The 14,776-nt window shown below is 35.9% G+C and overlaps 1 protein-coding gene across 1 annotated transcript; it reads right to left on the bottom strand.

The window, feature by feature from the left end:
• Positions 1-1,200: 1,200 nt before the first annotated feature.
• LOC145067993 (uncharacterized) lies at positions 1,201-6,094 on the bottom strand. The gene is made up of 8 exons (XM_079015000.1): positions 6,034-6,094; positions 5,811-5,872; positions 5,063-5,155; positions 4,959-4,973; positions 3,253-4,554; positions 1,999-2,891; positions 1,804-1,909; positions 1,201-1,719 (listed from the first exon to the last, which is right to left on the bottom strand). Exons 1-8 carry the CDS (start codon positions 6,092-6,094, stop codon positions 1,201-1,203), a joined length of 3,051 nt encoding a protein of 1,016 aa, XP_078871126.1.
• Between the last annotated feature and the right edge of the window lie 8,682 nt (positions 6,095-14,776).

Here is a 14,776-nt window from a genome sequence, read left to right on the forward strand (position 1 = left end):
TAGAAAAATAAAATGGGACAAATGTTATGTTTTTTTTATATATTTGGGAATTAATGAAACTTACAATTTTATCAACAATCGTCTTCACATCTGCATCGTATCCTCCTGTCTTCAACTCTCTTGCTTTTTTCCACAGCACTGTCCTATCAATCTCCTCTTCCGTCTTGCCGGTTTCTTGCATCTAAATTATCAAGAATAACAAAATCAATTAACATAAATATATACAAATAAAATAATCAATATTCAGTGGGAATCATACAATGTCATTAATGAGTCCAACATATCCTTTTCTGCTCAAACGATGATTGTATTTATGATGTGCACGAGTATTTTTAGCTTTCATACTTTTCTCCTGCATTAGAAACATTAAAATTATAAATACAAACATTAAAATTGTAACTAAAAACGCATATAAGAAAAGTTTAACAAACCTCCCACTTCTTTGTAACTCTATGGGATACAAAAACTTTTCAATCTTCTTTCTTTATAAACGGATAATCTTTTGGAGGTTTGAATAGATTTGCCTTGGGATCTTTACTTCGGTTCTTAATGAACTTGGCATATAGATAATGCTTGAAGTTTCTCCACTTCTTCCCGATCGATTGGAGAATTTGCTTCCGGCTCTTTGGGTCAACTACAAACTTTTCCTGAAACATAAAAAAAGGTTGGTTCAAAAACAAATCTGAACAGGGACAAAAACAGATCTGAACAAAGGTAATAACAGGAAGAAAACAGAGACTTACCAAAACATATTGCCATAATCCTTCCCTTACTTCCTCACCAACTTCCAGCCACGAGTCATATGTTATGGGAACCATTGTTCTTGCAACCAAACCCTCAAAAGTAGACAGTTTTGTGGCTTCCTTTCCAACCGGGACACCTTTTTTATTGTAAGTTATTACAAGCTTCACTTAATTAGCTTTTGTCTTTGTTGTCGGACCTCTTTGTTTGGAGTCCTCGTGATCAGAAGCTGAATCTGATTCCATGTCACAAAAACACAACCTGTTTCAACAAGATTCAAATTAAATTAAGTACGTTGTTATTTGTTGTAGTTGGACATTGATTAATCACATTCAAAATCTGAAATAAAAACATACCAAAAACTTTATTATTCTGCAAAAAAAATATTTAAACTAATATGCCCTCGCCATCCGGACGCGTACATAAAAAATCATCATCAAGGTCTAATAAAGCGGAGTCTTATGTTAAATCAAAAGTAACATCAAATTCCAACATATCATCAGTTTCACCATTTGATCCATACTTGTACATCCTATGAGGTGTGAATCCAACAACATGCAAATTCTCATCTTGTTGATCTTGAACATAAAAAACCTGTTTGACTTGACTAGCTAATACGAAGGGTTCAGACTTTTGACCAAGCCTATCAAAGTTAACTACCGTGAATCCTAAATCATCCTTTTTTACTCCACGACTATCAACCCAATCACACATGAATACAGGAATACTAAACATGTGATAATTAAGATCCCATATCTCCTTTATACGGCCGAAGTAAGTTACAGCACCATACACAGGATTGGAGTCTTTTGCACTAGCAATCTGCATGGTATGTGCAACTAAAGACACTCCACTGCATTGAGTTGTTCTAGACTCATCTCGATATGTTGTATGAAAATGATATTCATTTATGGCAAAACCGGCCAACCAACGAACATCATCACAAATATCTTCCCCGTTAGCCAAACGTTTTCCAACCTAATAGAAAAATATATAATTAATGTAATTCAAAAAAATAATTAAAAATATTGTAATTCTAACAATCTTATTTTAAAAACAAACCTCTTTCTTAAACCAACTAATAAATGTCCGACTATGTTGGCTCTGCAACCATGTACTCTTGCGAGCATGACGGGGGTTCAGATCCTTCAATTCCAACATATGTTGCCTAAAGTGTATTACAAGTTAAAAGAATGTTTTATATGATAGATAATGGTATAAGAGTATATAGTTTCATGTAATTCTTACTCTATATACGGCTCCACAACAGCAGTGTTTCGTAATACATAAAGATGAGCTTGATCAAGTAACTGAGCATCTACAGCATCAATTGTAGCCTTTGATAAAGGCTTGCCACTGCGGATTCTTTCATCAACACGCTCATGAGGATTGCCAGTTGATTTCTTGTTTTTTAAGTAGTCTGAACAAAATTCTAAGGCCTCCTCTGCCACATAACACTCTGAAATGCAACCCTCGGGTCGATGATGATTTCTTACATACCCTTTAAGTGTTTTCATGTATCTCTCAAATGGATACATCCACCTAAAATGAGCCGGGCCACACAACCTCACCTCTCTAACTAAATGTACCATCAAGTGAGTCATGACATCGAAAAATGAAGGAGGAAAGTACTTCTCTAACAAACATAATGTTAATACGATGTCACTTTGCAACTTGCCTAGCTTACTAACATCAACAACTTTACTACACAACTCATTGAAAAAATAACACAGGCTTAGGATTGTTCTCCGCACCTTCACATCTAACACCCCTTTGATTGCAAATGGAAGAAGTTGTTGCATTAGTACATGGCAATCATTAGACTTCAAATTATTCATCTTTGAAACATCATCCGACACAAGATTCTTGAAATTAGAGCAATACCCATAAGGAACTTTTATGTTAGACAGGGTTTCATAAAATATATGTTTCTCTACGGAATTCAATGTGTACTTGGCAGGCGGAAGCCAATGTCGATCCCCTTTTGGTTCAGGTCGTAATTCAGTCTTGATGCCCAACGCTTCAAGATCTTGTCGTGCTTTTAATCCATCCTTCGTCTTGTGAGGCAAATTCAACGCTGTCCCATAAACACTCTCGGTCACATTTTTTTCTATGTGCATGAGATCTAACTGATGGCGAACATGCAACTTCTTCCAATATTCAAGTTCAAAAAAAAATCGACTTTTTATGCCAAAATTTAGATCTCTCGTCGATACTTTCTTTTTTCTTCTTTGTCTTCTCCTTCTTTGGCGTTTCCTTCTTTGATGCTCCCTTCCTTGACTTTATCTTCTTTAACTTTATCTTCTTTGATCCTACCTTCTTTGATACTACCTTCTTTGGCTTTATCTTCTTACCCCATGTAGTCTCAAATCCCGCCAGATAGTCATAAATCTCTTCACCTGATGATGGTTATGGCATAAAATCGTGCTCCTGTTGATTGTTGAAATGTTTTTTTCCTTTGCGAAAAGGATGTTCAAGTGGTAGGAATCTTCTATGCCCAAGGAAGCATACTTTTTTGGACTTTGGCAACCATTGTGAACAAGTATTCTTTGAAGATATTGGACAAGCATAATAACCTTTGGTAACACACCCCGAAAGATTACCATACGCGGGAAAATCACTTATAGTCCAAAGTAATATTGCTCTTAAATTGAAGTATTCTTTCTTATGAGAATCAAAAGTCTCAACGCCAGTTTCCCACAAGAGCTTTAGATCTTCTATCAATGGTGCCAAGTAGACATCAATATTGTTACCAGGTTGGTTTGGCCCGAATATCAACAGAGTCAACATCATGAATTTTCTTGACATACACAAATAAGGGGGTAGATTATATGTTATTAGGATAACTGGCCAAAAACTATGCTTGGAACTTAATGACTTGTGTGGATTGATACCATCAGCAGACAAGGCTAATCTAAGATTTCGTTTTTCCTGTCCGAATTCTTTCCACGTGTTATCAACAAGCTTCCAAGAAGGGGTATCGCGAGGATGAGTAAGCTTCCCACTATTGACCCGACCTTGTGCATGCCAAGTTAAGTCATGAGCAATTTGTGGTATTGAAAACATTCTTCTAAATCTAGGGATGATAGGAAAATACCACAAAACTTTTGAAGGTACATTTTTGGAATTCTTCTTCCAACGAGAAGTGCCACAAGTTGGACAATGAGAAGCATCTTTATGTTCTTTCCAGAATAGAACACAATCATTTTCACATGCATGAATCTTCTCATATTGTAGACCTACTCCTTTTAGCAACTTCTTGGACTCATATATCGAGCTAGGGATGGTATTGTTTGATGGTAAGATATCTTTTAGGACAGACAACAAAGCATCAAAACTAGCATCAGACCATCCAAATTGACCCTTCAAATGTTGGAATTTCAATAATCCACTAAGTGCATTATACTTTGACCCTACATAAAGTGGCTTATCACACTCTTCAAGAAGTGATTTCAACGAATCAGGTTCATCGTCTACGTATTTGAAGGCATCATGAAGCATATCCTTTGTATAAATAGCATAAGGAGGAATGGAATTGTTAGGGCATCTAGAATCACTATTGGGTTGTTTTTCTCCATGGAAAGACCAAATCTTATAATTCTCATCGAAGCCGTGGGCAAACAAATGATAACGGACATTGTCAATTGAGTGGTGACACAAATTGATGCAATTTACACAAGGGCATGGAATAACATCTAACTTTGGATTATTAGTTTGTGCAAACTCTAGAAAAGCATTCACACCTTCATCATATGCATTTGATAATCTACTAGAGGAAATCCATGATTTATCCATTAAACATTTGTTGCCAACCTACATAATTATTTACCATTTAAAGCAATAATGATTACGTATGTTTAGGGACAAAAACTATGCAAAAACAAAACTGTACAGGGCCAAAACTATACAGGGAAAAAAAAATTGTACATGGGCCAAAACTGTACAGTGACAAAACTGAAGCAGGGAACAAAACTGTATAGGTTATCATTTACTTTTTCAGCATCCAGTTACTTTTTCAGCTTGTTTGAATATTTTTATGTGTTTGTTATAAAATTTTATGAACTTTTACAGAAATTTGAAAATTAGAAATACTTTTAAAATTTTGAATATGATCTTTTTTGCAGAAATTTTAAAGTTAGAAATGGGCTAAACAGGTGTCCAGCACAAAACCACCTGCAAACCCGTTATTTCATAATTTATGGGTTTGACCTTTTTACCCTTGGGTGGTCAATCTGTTTAAAATTAGGTATTAACTGTCAGTTGACAGTTACATTCTAAAAATGTATAAATATTTATGTTTGATGTTAATTGTGATTAATACTGCATAAGAACTTCCTATAGGTATGGCTGTTCTTTGTTGTTTTTTTCTTTCTTTCTTTCTCTTCTGTCTTTGTTGGTTAATGAGTTGATGTTTCTACAAATGTATAAATATTTATGTTTGTTGGTTAATTTATAGTGGTGTTTCCATTCCTGATTTAATGTGGCAGATTGAGGTTAGTAAAATTTTCATCACAAGTCGATTAATTATCATTTTATTATTATTTAAAGATGATTGAATTGATTTGTATGAATCCTGTGAAAGGGTGAGTAATTATTGTTTTTGTTATAAAATTTTCATCACAGGTAAACTCTCTGTTTCTCAAGGTTGTTTTTAGAATCTGTAATAACTTTAGTTATAGATTAATTATTGTTTTTGTTATAATATGATTGAATTGATTTGTATGAATCCTGTTAAAGGGTGAACATGATGGATCTGTTAGAAAAGAAGAGGTGCAGGTGTTATATGTATTGCTTGTAGAGTAGCAAGAAGCTTTTTGGATGACATTCTTTTTAATCTCATTCTGTTGAGCTATATGTTATATGTATTTATTGTAGAGTATGTACAATATATGTTAGGCTTTTGATTGTTTTTAATGTTAAGTTAAAAAGGCTTGGATATTTTAAACGAATATTCACAAAAGTGAATTTTTAATCAAAATAATATAATAGAATCTATATTAGAAAATGAAAAATAAAAAACTTATGTACCCTAAAAAATAGATAGATTAAAAATAAATACCTTTTCTTACCTGAGTATGTGGAATATCAGTGTAATTTATAGCAGAAACTGTTGCTTTATCACCCTTTGAGCCTGCAGCAAGTAACAAAAAAATTGTAACTCATTGTAACTATATGCATATTGCAATGCACAATTATGAAAAAAATTAACGAACAACATTTAGTGTACAAACCACAGTCAGATTATGTCAAAGCCTAGAAACATCTCATTCATCAATCCTATTATAAGTATACAAAATGCAAAGCTAGAATAGTAATTTTTGCCATGTAAGCTAATTTTTTTGGCAGTGCCCATCATACCTACTTGCATGGGAAACCAGGGACATCAACCTTCTAAATGACTAAAATTAGGTTCTACTCCTAATTGCATTTGATCATAAGTGAAAATGTTTCTTGTAAGAATAAATTAATAATTGGAGGAGATACTAACCATATAATATGCACAGCACCAAGCCACATACAGCTATAGTTACCACCCAGATCAATGCACTTTTAATCCTCTTGCCAATAGTCCTACAAGCAAAAATAGTTAGAAGCATAAATACATACACTTTCAATGTTTAATGAGAAGCTTCAAGTTACAGATGATGAATACAAGACAATGTTAAATGGGAAGCTTCAAGTTACAGATGGCAGTGGTTTGATACAGATGTACAGAAAAGAAGTTGAAGATAGGCTTGCCTTATTAGGCATGCTCATGTTTATACAAATTATAATTATTTAAGAACCCATGTTTTAATGTAGTTTTTGAATCTGACCCTTGGCTGTAAATAAACATTGTAAAGTGGTTTAATACTAATATTCATAAAACAAGATAGTAAGATAAGTTGGTGTATATATTTTGGTTTTAGAAAGGTGTGAGAGACCAAAAGAATTGAACATGTGTGTGGCTATGTATTATGTATGTATGTATGTTTGGAAGTAGCCATTAGCCAAAAGAATGGATCTTCTTTGAAAACAAGGGAAAAGTGGAGGGACCGAATTGTAATATTGTGTGCTTTCTGTTTTCATCGACCCACATGCAAGCAAAATACTCCAATTCAGGAGGATTGATTGTACCTGCAATCTCCTTGCCATCTATTTATAACTCGGTCTACCTTGATAAGCATAGGTGTAAGATTAAACTACTCTTCTCTACTGAGATTGGTACATGGGTGTTTGTCAGTGAAGTTAAATCAACTTCAGATATCTCCACGCAAGGAGTCAATGATCCATCTAAGGGGCTAATAGGAGGCTTAACAAATGAAGCCTTGTACAGCTTCGGAGTCCAATTGGAAAAACAGATAGAGTTAGTTCATTCTTCATACAGAGGTTTGTATGCTTTAGGGGAATTAATACCTCCTAAACCTCCGGATCACAATGTTATTTTGGTTCCCTGTTCCACTGTTGAATTGAATTGTCTAGTGGTTGATGTTTATTGGTGTTATATCTTAGTACAATCAACTAATAAAGAGTTGTTATTGATATACAAACATGAACAATTATTAATTGGCTTTGTATTAAGGCAAAGAATCGACTTTATTTTTAACAAGATGAGATGAATGTTTTGTTTGTTTGTAGCTAGAAGATTTGTTGCAATAAAATCAGAATTTTCTTTAGCTAGCAGTTTTGTGTTTGTCTTTTTTTGCAAATTATGCACCTATTTGAAAATTGAATATGATAAGTCTGATGAGTATATCATTATTTACAAGCCTCTACTTCAAGATGGTGGTATTGATAGAGAATGTGATAAAGAATGGACCTTCTTTGAAAACAAGGGAAAAGTGGAGGGACCGAATTGTAATATTGTGTGCTTTCTGTTTTGCTCTTATGCAGAAACATCCCTACGTAGCACTGTTATTGAAACAAAACAAACTGCTGAAGGTAGTCATAAGAAAAGGTAGGCATTAGGCAAAGGGTAATTTGGTCTTTGTGCATTGGGTGTTACATTTTCACTCCTGAAATTTTTTGTATGTGATGAAAATTGACAGGGATTATTTTTTTTTTGCATAAAATACTTGAGGCATGAAGTATTTTAACTAAAAAATATATGTAAGAAAGTACAAATACGTGAGTTATTATATGACCTTAACCTTTTAATAATTTGCCAAGTACATGCCACGTAGGTTGCATGTCAGCAAACACTTATCAGATAATTTTTTTTCCTAAGTGATGAAGAGTGGTGTTCCTAACTTCTGTGTTGTTCTTCTAGCACTAAATGATCTAGGGTATTATTGTCTTTTTCTATTTTATGATACACAAGGTTTAAACTTTAATGATAATAATTAATATGTTAATTGATGTATTTATTTGTATAGGTATAAAGCAAGGGGATTTCGGTTGGATTTTGGTGATCTTGCTTATCTTTCATGTGACAAAAGAAAGTTCTTTGAAACAATTGGAATGGAATTTGGAGTTCCGAGGTTTGGAAAGATTGGAATCACTGCTGGTAATGACCTCAATGAAGAAACTTTGGATGCTTTAAACAAACAGGCAAGCTTTTTATAGATTTTTAATTCTTAAGAGTATTGAATCATTTAGTATTTTGTAACTTTGAGTATCGACTTTAGCTTGGGCAGGAAGTTTCTCTTGAGAGAACTTTTCTGATTAGGGCAGGAGGATAATCATTTGGATTTCCTTTCTGATTTGTTCTTATTTCCATTTAGTAATCAAATAGCTTCCTAGATCTATATATCTCATATTTGAGTTTCATTTATCTGTTATTGGATTTTGGTTTCTATCAAAGAGGTTGTGTGATGATCAAAATGCAAAATGAATCAATGGCTGATTTCATAAATACATACACTTTCAATGTTTAATATGCTCTAACTAGTCTTTTGGTTCCAGAATAAGATGCTTTTTGACTAATTAAGTGAAACAACTTAGAACTTTTTTCTATGTTCTTAAGAAGATCAAGTGTCCTTGTAGAATTTCTCAACAGTTAAAAAATAAATCTAGACTCAAACATCTACATTTAGGGTTTAATGAATGCTTCAACCATGATTTCATAATCTCAATCCCTATTACAAATCGTCCATACATACCCCCAATCGAAATGAAAGATACAACATGATTTCATAATTTCATAAGTACAATCAGAAAACATAAAAAATTATGTTCTACCAGACCAGGGTTCGAAGAACCTGAAGAGAAACATCTCACAGGGGAGTTTGATTAAGAGTATTTTGAGGGATTTTTCGACTCTTTTCTTAGGCAACTGTCATTATATATACACGGTTAGCCAATCCTTTCTTCACCTTGAGAACAAGGTGAAAGTTTGGGATAAAAAGTAGAGAAAATGTTCGCAAGATGAAAGAAGGGGATAAAAACATTACATATAACTTGAGAAGCTTGAGATTTTACCTTGTGTTCGACTTGAGAAGCTTCAGTAGGTGAGAAACCCTTGAATGTGTTCAACTTAGCATCAGATTCATGGCTACCAGGCGCTTCTTCCCCTTGTCTCGACTTTCTTCTGCTCTTTCTCTTCTGTTACAACGTTATATGGCCAACCGGGAAGCTCACTTGGGTCGATGATCGGTTCAACAGGAACACCTTAATCGGACCTAGGGCACGTAAATTTTAGCAGTCTCCAATGATGTCAGTTGAACCCACGGTCGTCGGCGAGGCGAAATCAGCCAGAGAAGTAACCTAACGATCGGAGGAGGAGACGTTGTCTGCAAGGGAAAGCGAGTCGAGGTCTCACTGTCGATAGAATCGTAGTAGAGAGTGAAGTGACTGATGAATAGTGAGTGTTAGATATTTTGTTAGTAACCTCGATTTTTGTGAAGAGATGCGCGCCTTTCACTAAAATTATAATGCGACATTTTGAGACGGCGCACATTTTACATTAAGTGCCCTCCGTGTTTTTAAGTTTTTTACATTAGACACTAACTCTAAGGGCACTCAATAAAACGCGACATATATACTTAAATTTTTTGAAGAGATGACATTTTTTTAATGTCACTCTCTCTTGCGTAACATAGATCAATGAGCGTCGTATTTTGCGCGTCGTAAAAGGCCTTTTTTCTTGTAGTGAAATAACTTGTATTCTCAGGTAACTAGTAGACATGTATACGTTCTGGGAATTTAGAAGATGGAGCAGTATAGCTTCAAGTCTTGTTTTGTTATTTGCTTACGTACTCTATGTTTTGTGAACACAAACATTGTAAACACTTTCTTTCTAATGAAATGGTTGTTCATTACTTGCTTACTATTATGCATTTCTTGTGATACTAAACATGACGTCCTCCGCCCCCGAACGTTTTCGCCGTTCCGGTGTTGGGGTGTGACACCAGGTTTTTAGAAGACGGAGCTCATTTGAGACTCGCCTTTTATTTTAATTCATATTTTGGTGTCTTTCAAACTATACACAAAACACACTTGAATTAATTATATTATTAATGCAATGGATGATGTTGTTTCTTGTTTACTATTGTGCATTGTTATGATACTGTACATGACATCCTCCGCCCCCGAACGTTTCCCCAGTTCCGATTTGGGGGTGTGACACGAGGTCAGTGCGGCACATGCGTGAAACTACACAATGGAGCTTGTCGTTCTAGAGGTATGGATTGCTACAAGTATAGTAGGATTGATCATGTTAGTTGGGATTGTCCTTAGGGGGCAAGCTCATTATGCTTTTTCTGCAACCAAGTGGGGCGCAAAAGGGTCGTTTATCCGATGAGGAGGGCAGGAGCAGTGAGTGCACCTGCTTCGACTATGTTATGGATATCTAATAGTCGTGAGGGTAGGATAGGAGCCCCGGCAGAGAGGATCTGGTTATTGTAGTGTTAGGTAGGGGAGGCCCGTGCTCTAGCGGGTGATTTTGTGGGTATGTTTTGTTTACGTTCTTTTCTGTTGTTATCAGTATTCATGTTACTTGGTATTTTATATTGGTTTGGGTAAGAGTTATCTTTGGTTTAATTATCCTTTATTGTTTGGATATATCTTCGAGAATTGTTTTATGTCTTTTGCATGCCTTGAATAATTAGTGGGTTATTGAGGGGTTGTATCTCGTGTAGCGGGTTCCAATGTGCTCGGTTGTTATTCTGGTTTTTGGTTGAATCGGTTCAGAGGTATTGTGTGGAAGATCTTTGGTCAGGATTCAGTGGGATAGTTCTATAGTATTGCCAGGGTTCAGTGGTTTTTGTATTTTTTTTTCTGGTAGGAGCGGTAGTTGCCTATGGAAGAACTGTGGGGTATAAACACTACCGTTGCTAGGAAAGGAGCGGTAGCAGGGAGATGGTGGTGTCGGTTGCGTCAGTTGTTTGGTCATGGGAAATGTTAGGGGAGTTTTATATTTTCTCAGTTTGCAGTTGATTAGGATTCAATGATTCTTTGAGAATGGAAACTGGGGGTGAAGATTCGTTAGTTCAGGGCAAAGGATATGGTTTTTAACCGCCAACATAAGCAATCGGGGAATTGGCATAGTATCGTGGAGGTGATTTGGATTATCAGATTGCTAAGATTTTAAGAGCATTCTTTAGGGTTTCAGGAGTTGGGCGATCCTTGAGTTTGGCTAGCAATGGAATGTTGGTATTGATCAGCAAAGGTTATAGGCGGATCATGTTATTTATGGTGGATGGGTCGGAGATCCATCAAAATTAAGAGGTGAGAGAGATCTTATTGAATCCAAGTAGTGGAGGATCGATCTGGATTTCCAAAAGTTAGGAAGGGTGTGGAACTAGGGCAAGTGTTACATCCTGGCCAGGGAGAGAGATACGACCCAAGTGGTTGTTTAGATTAAGGTTGTGTAGGTGGGAGTTTAGGAAACTTCCAACCGCTGGTTGATGTCTCCTTTATTATGCATAGTAGACTTTTAGCTGAGTCCAGGTTGAGGACTTCAGAATTCGAAGTATGCCCCGAACATCTATCGGGATGCAAATGGATGCAGGATTCGGCTTAGGATGCGTAGAGTTGTGACGATTAGGGTGTGGTAAGTCCATGGATGTTAACCATGGTTGGTTGATGTGTTGTAAGACTGCGATGGGATCTTAGCATTCACTAGTTCAAGGTAGACTATTGTTAGAGATGGTCATGACCGTAGAGGGGGAATCAATTCGTGCCTTGGGCACATCGGCCAGGATTTTCGAGAAGTATTCTCTATTTTAGTATGAGGACCATTGGCATCCGAGGCAGAGTCGGGCTTGAGTAGCTCTTGATTGATAGGGCCCATGGGCGAGGCCCATTCAGTTAAGGTTTTGGATCTTGAGTTGCAGGATCAAGTGGATGGTTAGCGTGTGACGTAGAGGGGTATATAGGTTGGGTAGCCTTGTTTTTTGGACTCTTGCGAACCTGGTGGATGGACCTCCGACCCATCCACCACAAGGTTTGGGATGAAATACAAGTGCAAATCCATGGATCTCGAGTTATGAGTGAGTAGTAGGTTGGTTTCTAGGTGAGGTCTCGAGTTGGGAATCACGAGTGTTATGAGCGGGATTTTCTTTTCAGTGGAATAAGAATTGGGGTATCCATATGGCGAGGGAATCAATTGAAGGGTTTAAGGGTAAGGGAATGGATTTAGTTTTGATGTTAGATCAAGCAATTGTGTTTGTGACTTGAGATGGTGCTATCTGGGGGAGGGCCATAGCATGTTTGGAATCAGGAAATGGTAGGTTGTTGGAGACTGGGTATGACATGCGAGATGGTTTGGGGAATTATCGCCATATAAGGTTTCTATCGGGAGTGGTGTGGGGCGATTGTGTACTTTTGGATAAGGTGTCTAAGTCCATAACTATAATTGGTACGTACTTGACCCGAAAATAGCATGGTCCATTTGGGTTGCATTTCATCGGAACAATTTGAAAGGATGGACTTTTGAGTAGAGGTTATTTGTGATTTATTAATATATTATAAGTTCTAATATGTCAATATGAAATCATATTATTTAATTAGTATTGATCAAGAATTAATTTGGAATTAATTTAGTGATCAAAAGAGACTAATTAAATGTACCGGGATTGATTTGGTAAATCAATGATTCTTATAGTGTGGGCCAATGGTTATTTAGGATGGGCTAAACCAATAAGTTAGTCCATGGATAGTCCATGGAGGTTTAACCCATGGAGCCTAAGTAAGATGAAAGGTCATGTCCATTAGGTATTACATGGATGTAACCCTAGACTTTGCCACACTATAAAAGGAGTCCCTTAGCTCCTAAAATCGGCACTAGTGGTTTTAGGAGATCATAAGAGCCGATTTTTGTGCAAGTTACTCTCTCTCAAGTCCTCCATTGTTGGTGGTGTTTTGTGAAGCCTTTAAGGCATCACACTTGGGGTGCTAGGCTCTTAAAGGTCAAATTGCACGTATAATTAAAAAAAGCATAGATCCAAAGCATTTAGGATTGCATGTGCACCATAAGGTTGTTAGACTGCTCTAAACCCATTAGTGAAATCAGAGCCTAGGATTGTTTTCTGTTGTACTTGATACTTTATGGTTTTCAAAGTTGAAAAAATTGAGTTTTTGGCATCTGACTGGTGAACTTTCCGAGTTGACTCGACGAGTCCACTCAGTAACAGACCAACTCGATGAGTCCAGTTCATGTACTCACCGAGTAGGTGCTCCTGTATGCAGAATTTCGAGTTTTTGGCCATAATAGGATTAGGCTCATTACCCCCAAACTGTTTTTTGAACCATGAAATCTGTTTTTTTGATATGGTAATGATCATGCTTATCCAATTAAAAGAGAACTGTCATAATTTCAAGATTTGTATTAGTTTATATGATTAGGCTGATTTCTTGAAGATTGTTGATATGAATTATCTTGTTCTTATGAGTTTAACTAGATCATGGATGAATTATTTGATTATTGTGTTAATTAAAATAATGATCTAAACGCCTTTAATGGACTCCATAACTTGTCCTCAGGTTATGGAAAATGAAAAGTCTTTTCTTTAAAAAGTCATAAAACTCATAAGTTATGGAAATAAAAAGTTTTGAAGAGTTTCAAAACTTGCCCTCAGTTTTGGAATTTGTAAAATCACACTTATGAATCCTTTAATTCCAAACCCTAAAATTTTAAAAGTTTAAAATTCAACCCTTATACTATTATAATATTAAAAGTTTAATAATTATATATATATATATATATATACACACACACACACACACACATAAGACAAGTCAGTCTTACCGTTAGTATGCCTCATTTACGAAGTCGGTCTATAAGGGGGGTATAAGGTTAATGCCTATAAAATGGTGGTTTAATGGGTGTCCACTCTCACCCACCGTTTCCTTGACTGGTGGAGGGTCGTTAGCCGAACGGGTAGGATAGGACATTAATTCTCGTTAAAAGTATAATGAAAATTATAAAGTAACTAAATGTTTTATTAAATTCCCAATGTTAGTTACTTTAGGAAAAATGTGAATATGGTGCTATCCCATGAAACTGCACTTTGCACCTTGCCAAGTCATTAATGGAGCGTGTGTAGTTAACCGGCACATTAACTTGGATTAGTAAGGGTGGAAAAGGGTAACTTGATGTTTGTCATAGATCAATGGAGCGTGTGTGGTTAACCGACACATTGATTAGGTGATAAATGGCATCGAGTGTACCAAGCACATTTGCATGGTTATTCACACCTTCACTATGATCCTCGGTATCCCAGTCACAAACTTGAAGGGCATAACCGAGATATAAACATGCCATTGAAAAGTTCAATGAATCTCAAAGGAATCTAGGAATTTCAATCCAATTAAAACTTAATAATCAATTTCGTTTCTCATGGTGGAAATTCGTAATTCGCCATTTACCTACTTCCAAATATTTTGCATTTGCATTACGGCATCCCTCTTTCAAATTGCAAAATATTGTGTTGGGTCGTAGCCTTAATATTTCATTTTGGGTGTTATATTAAGGATTATTATCTAATCTAAACTTTTTCTTTCTTTTTCAGATGTTTTCCAACACTGCTTCTGACTCAAACCCTATTTGCTCGTTCTTGTTAGGGTTTGAGCATTCTAAAACTCCTATGGTGTATATGCAACCCTATAAACCTTG

Source organism: Lactuca serriola, chromosome 8 (assembly GCF_051521515.1).
Source record: "Lactuca serriola cultivar US96UC23 chromosome 8, Lser_US96UC23_V15, whole genome shotgun sequence".
NCBI lineage: Eukaryota > Viridiplantae > Streptophyta > Magnoliopsida > Asterales > Asteraceae > Lactuca > Lactuca serriola.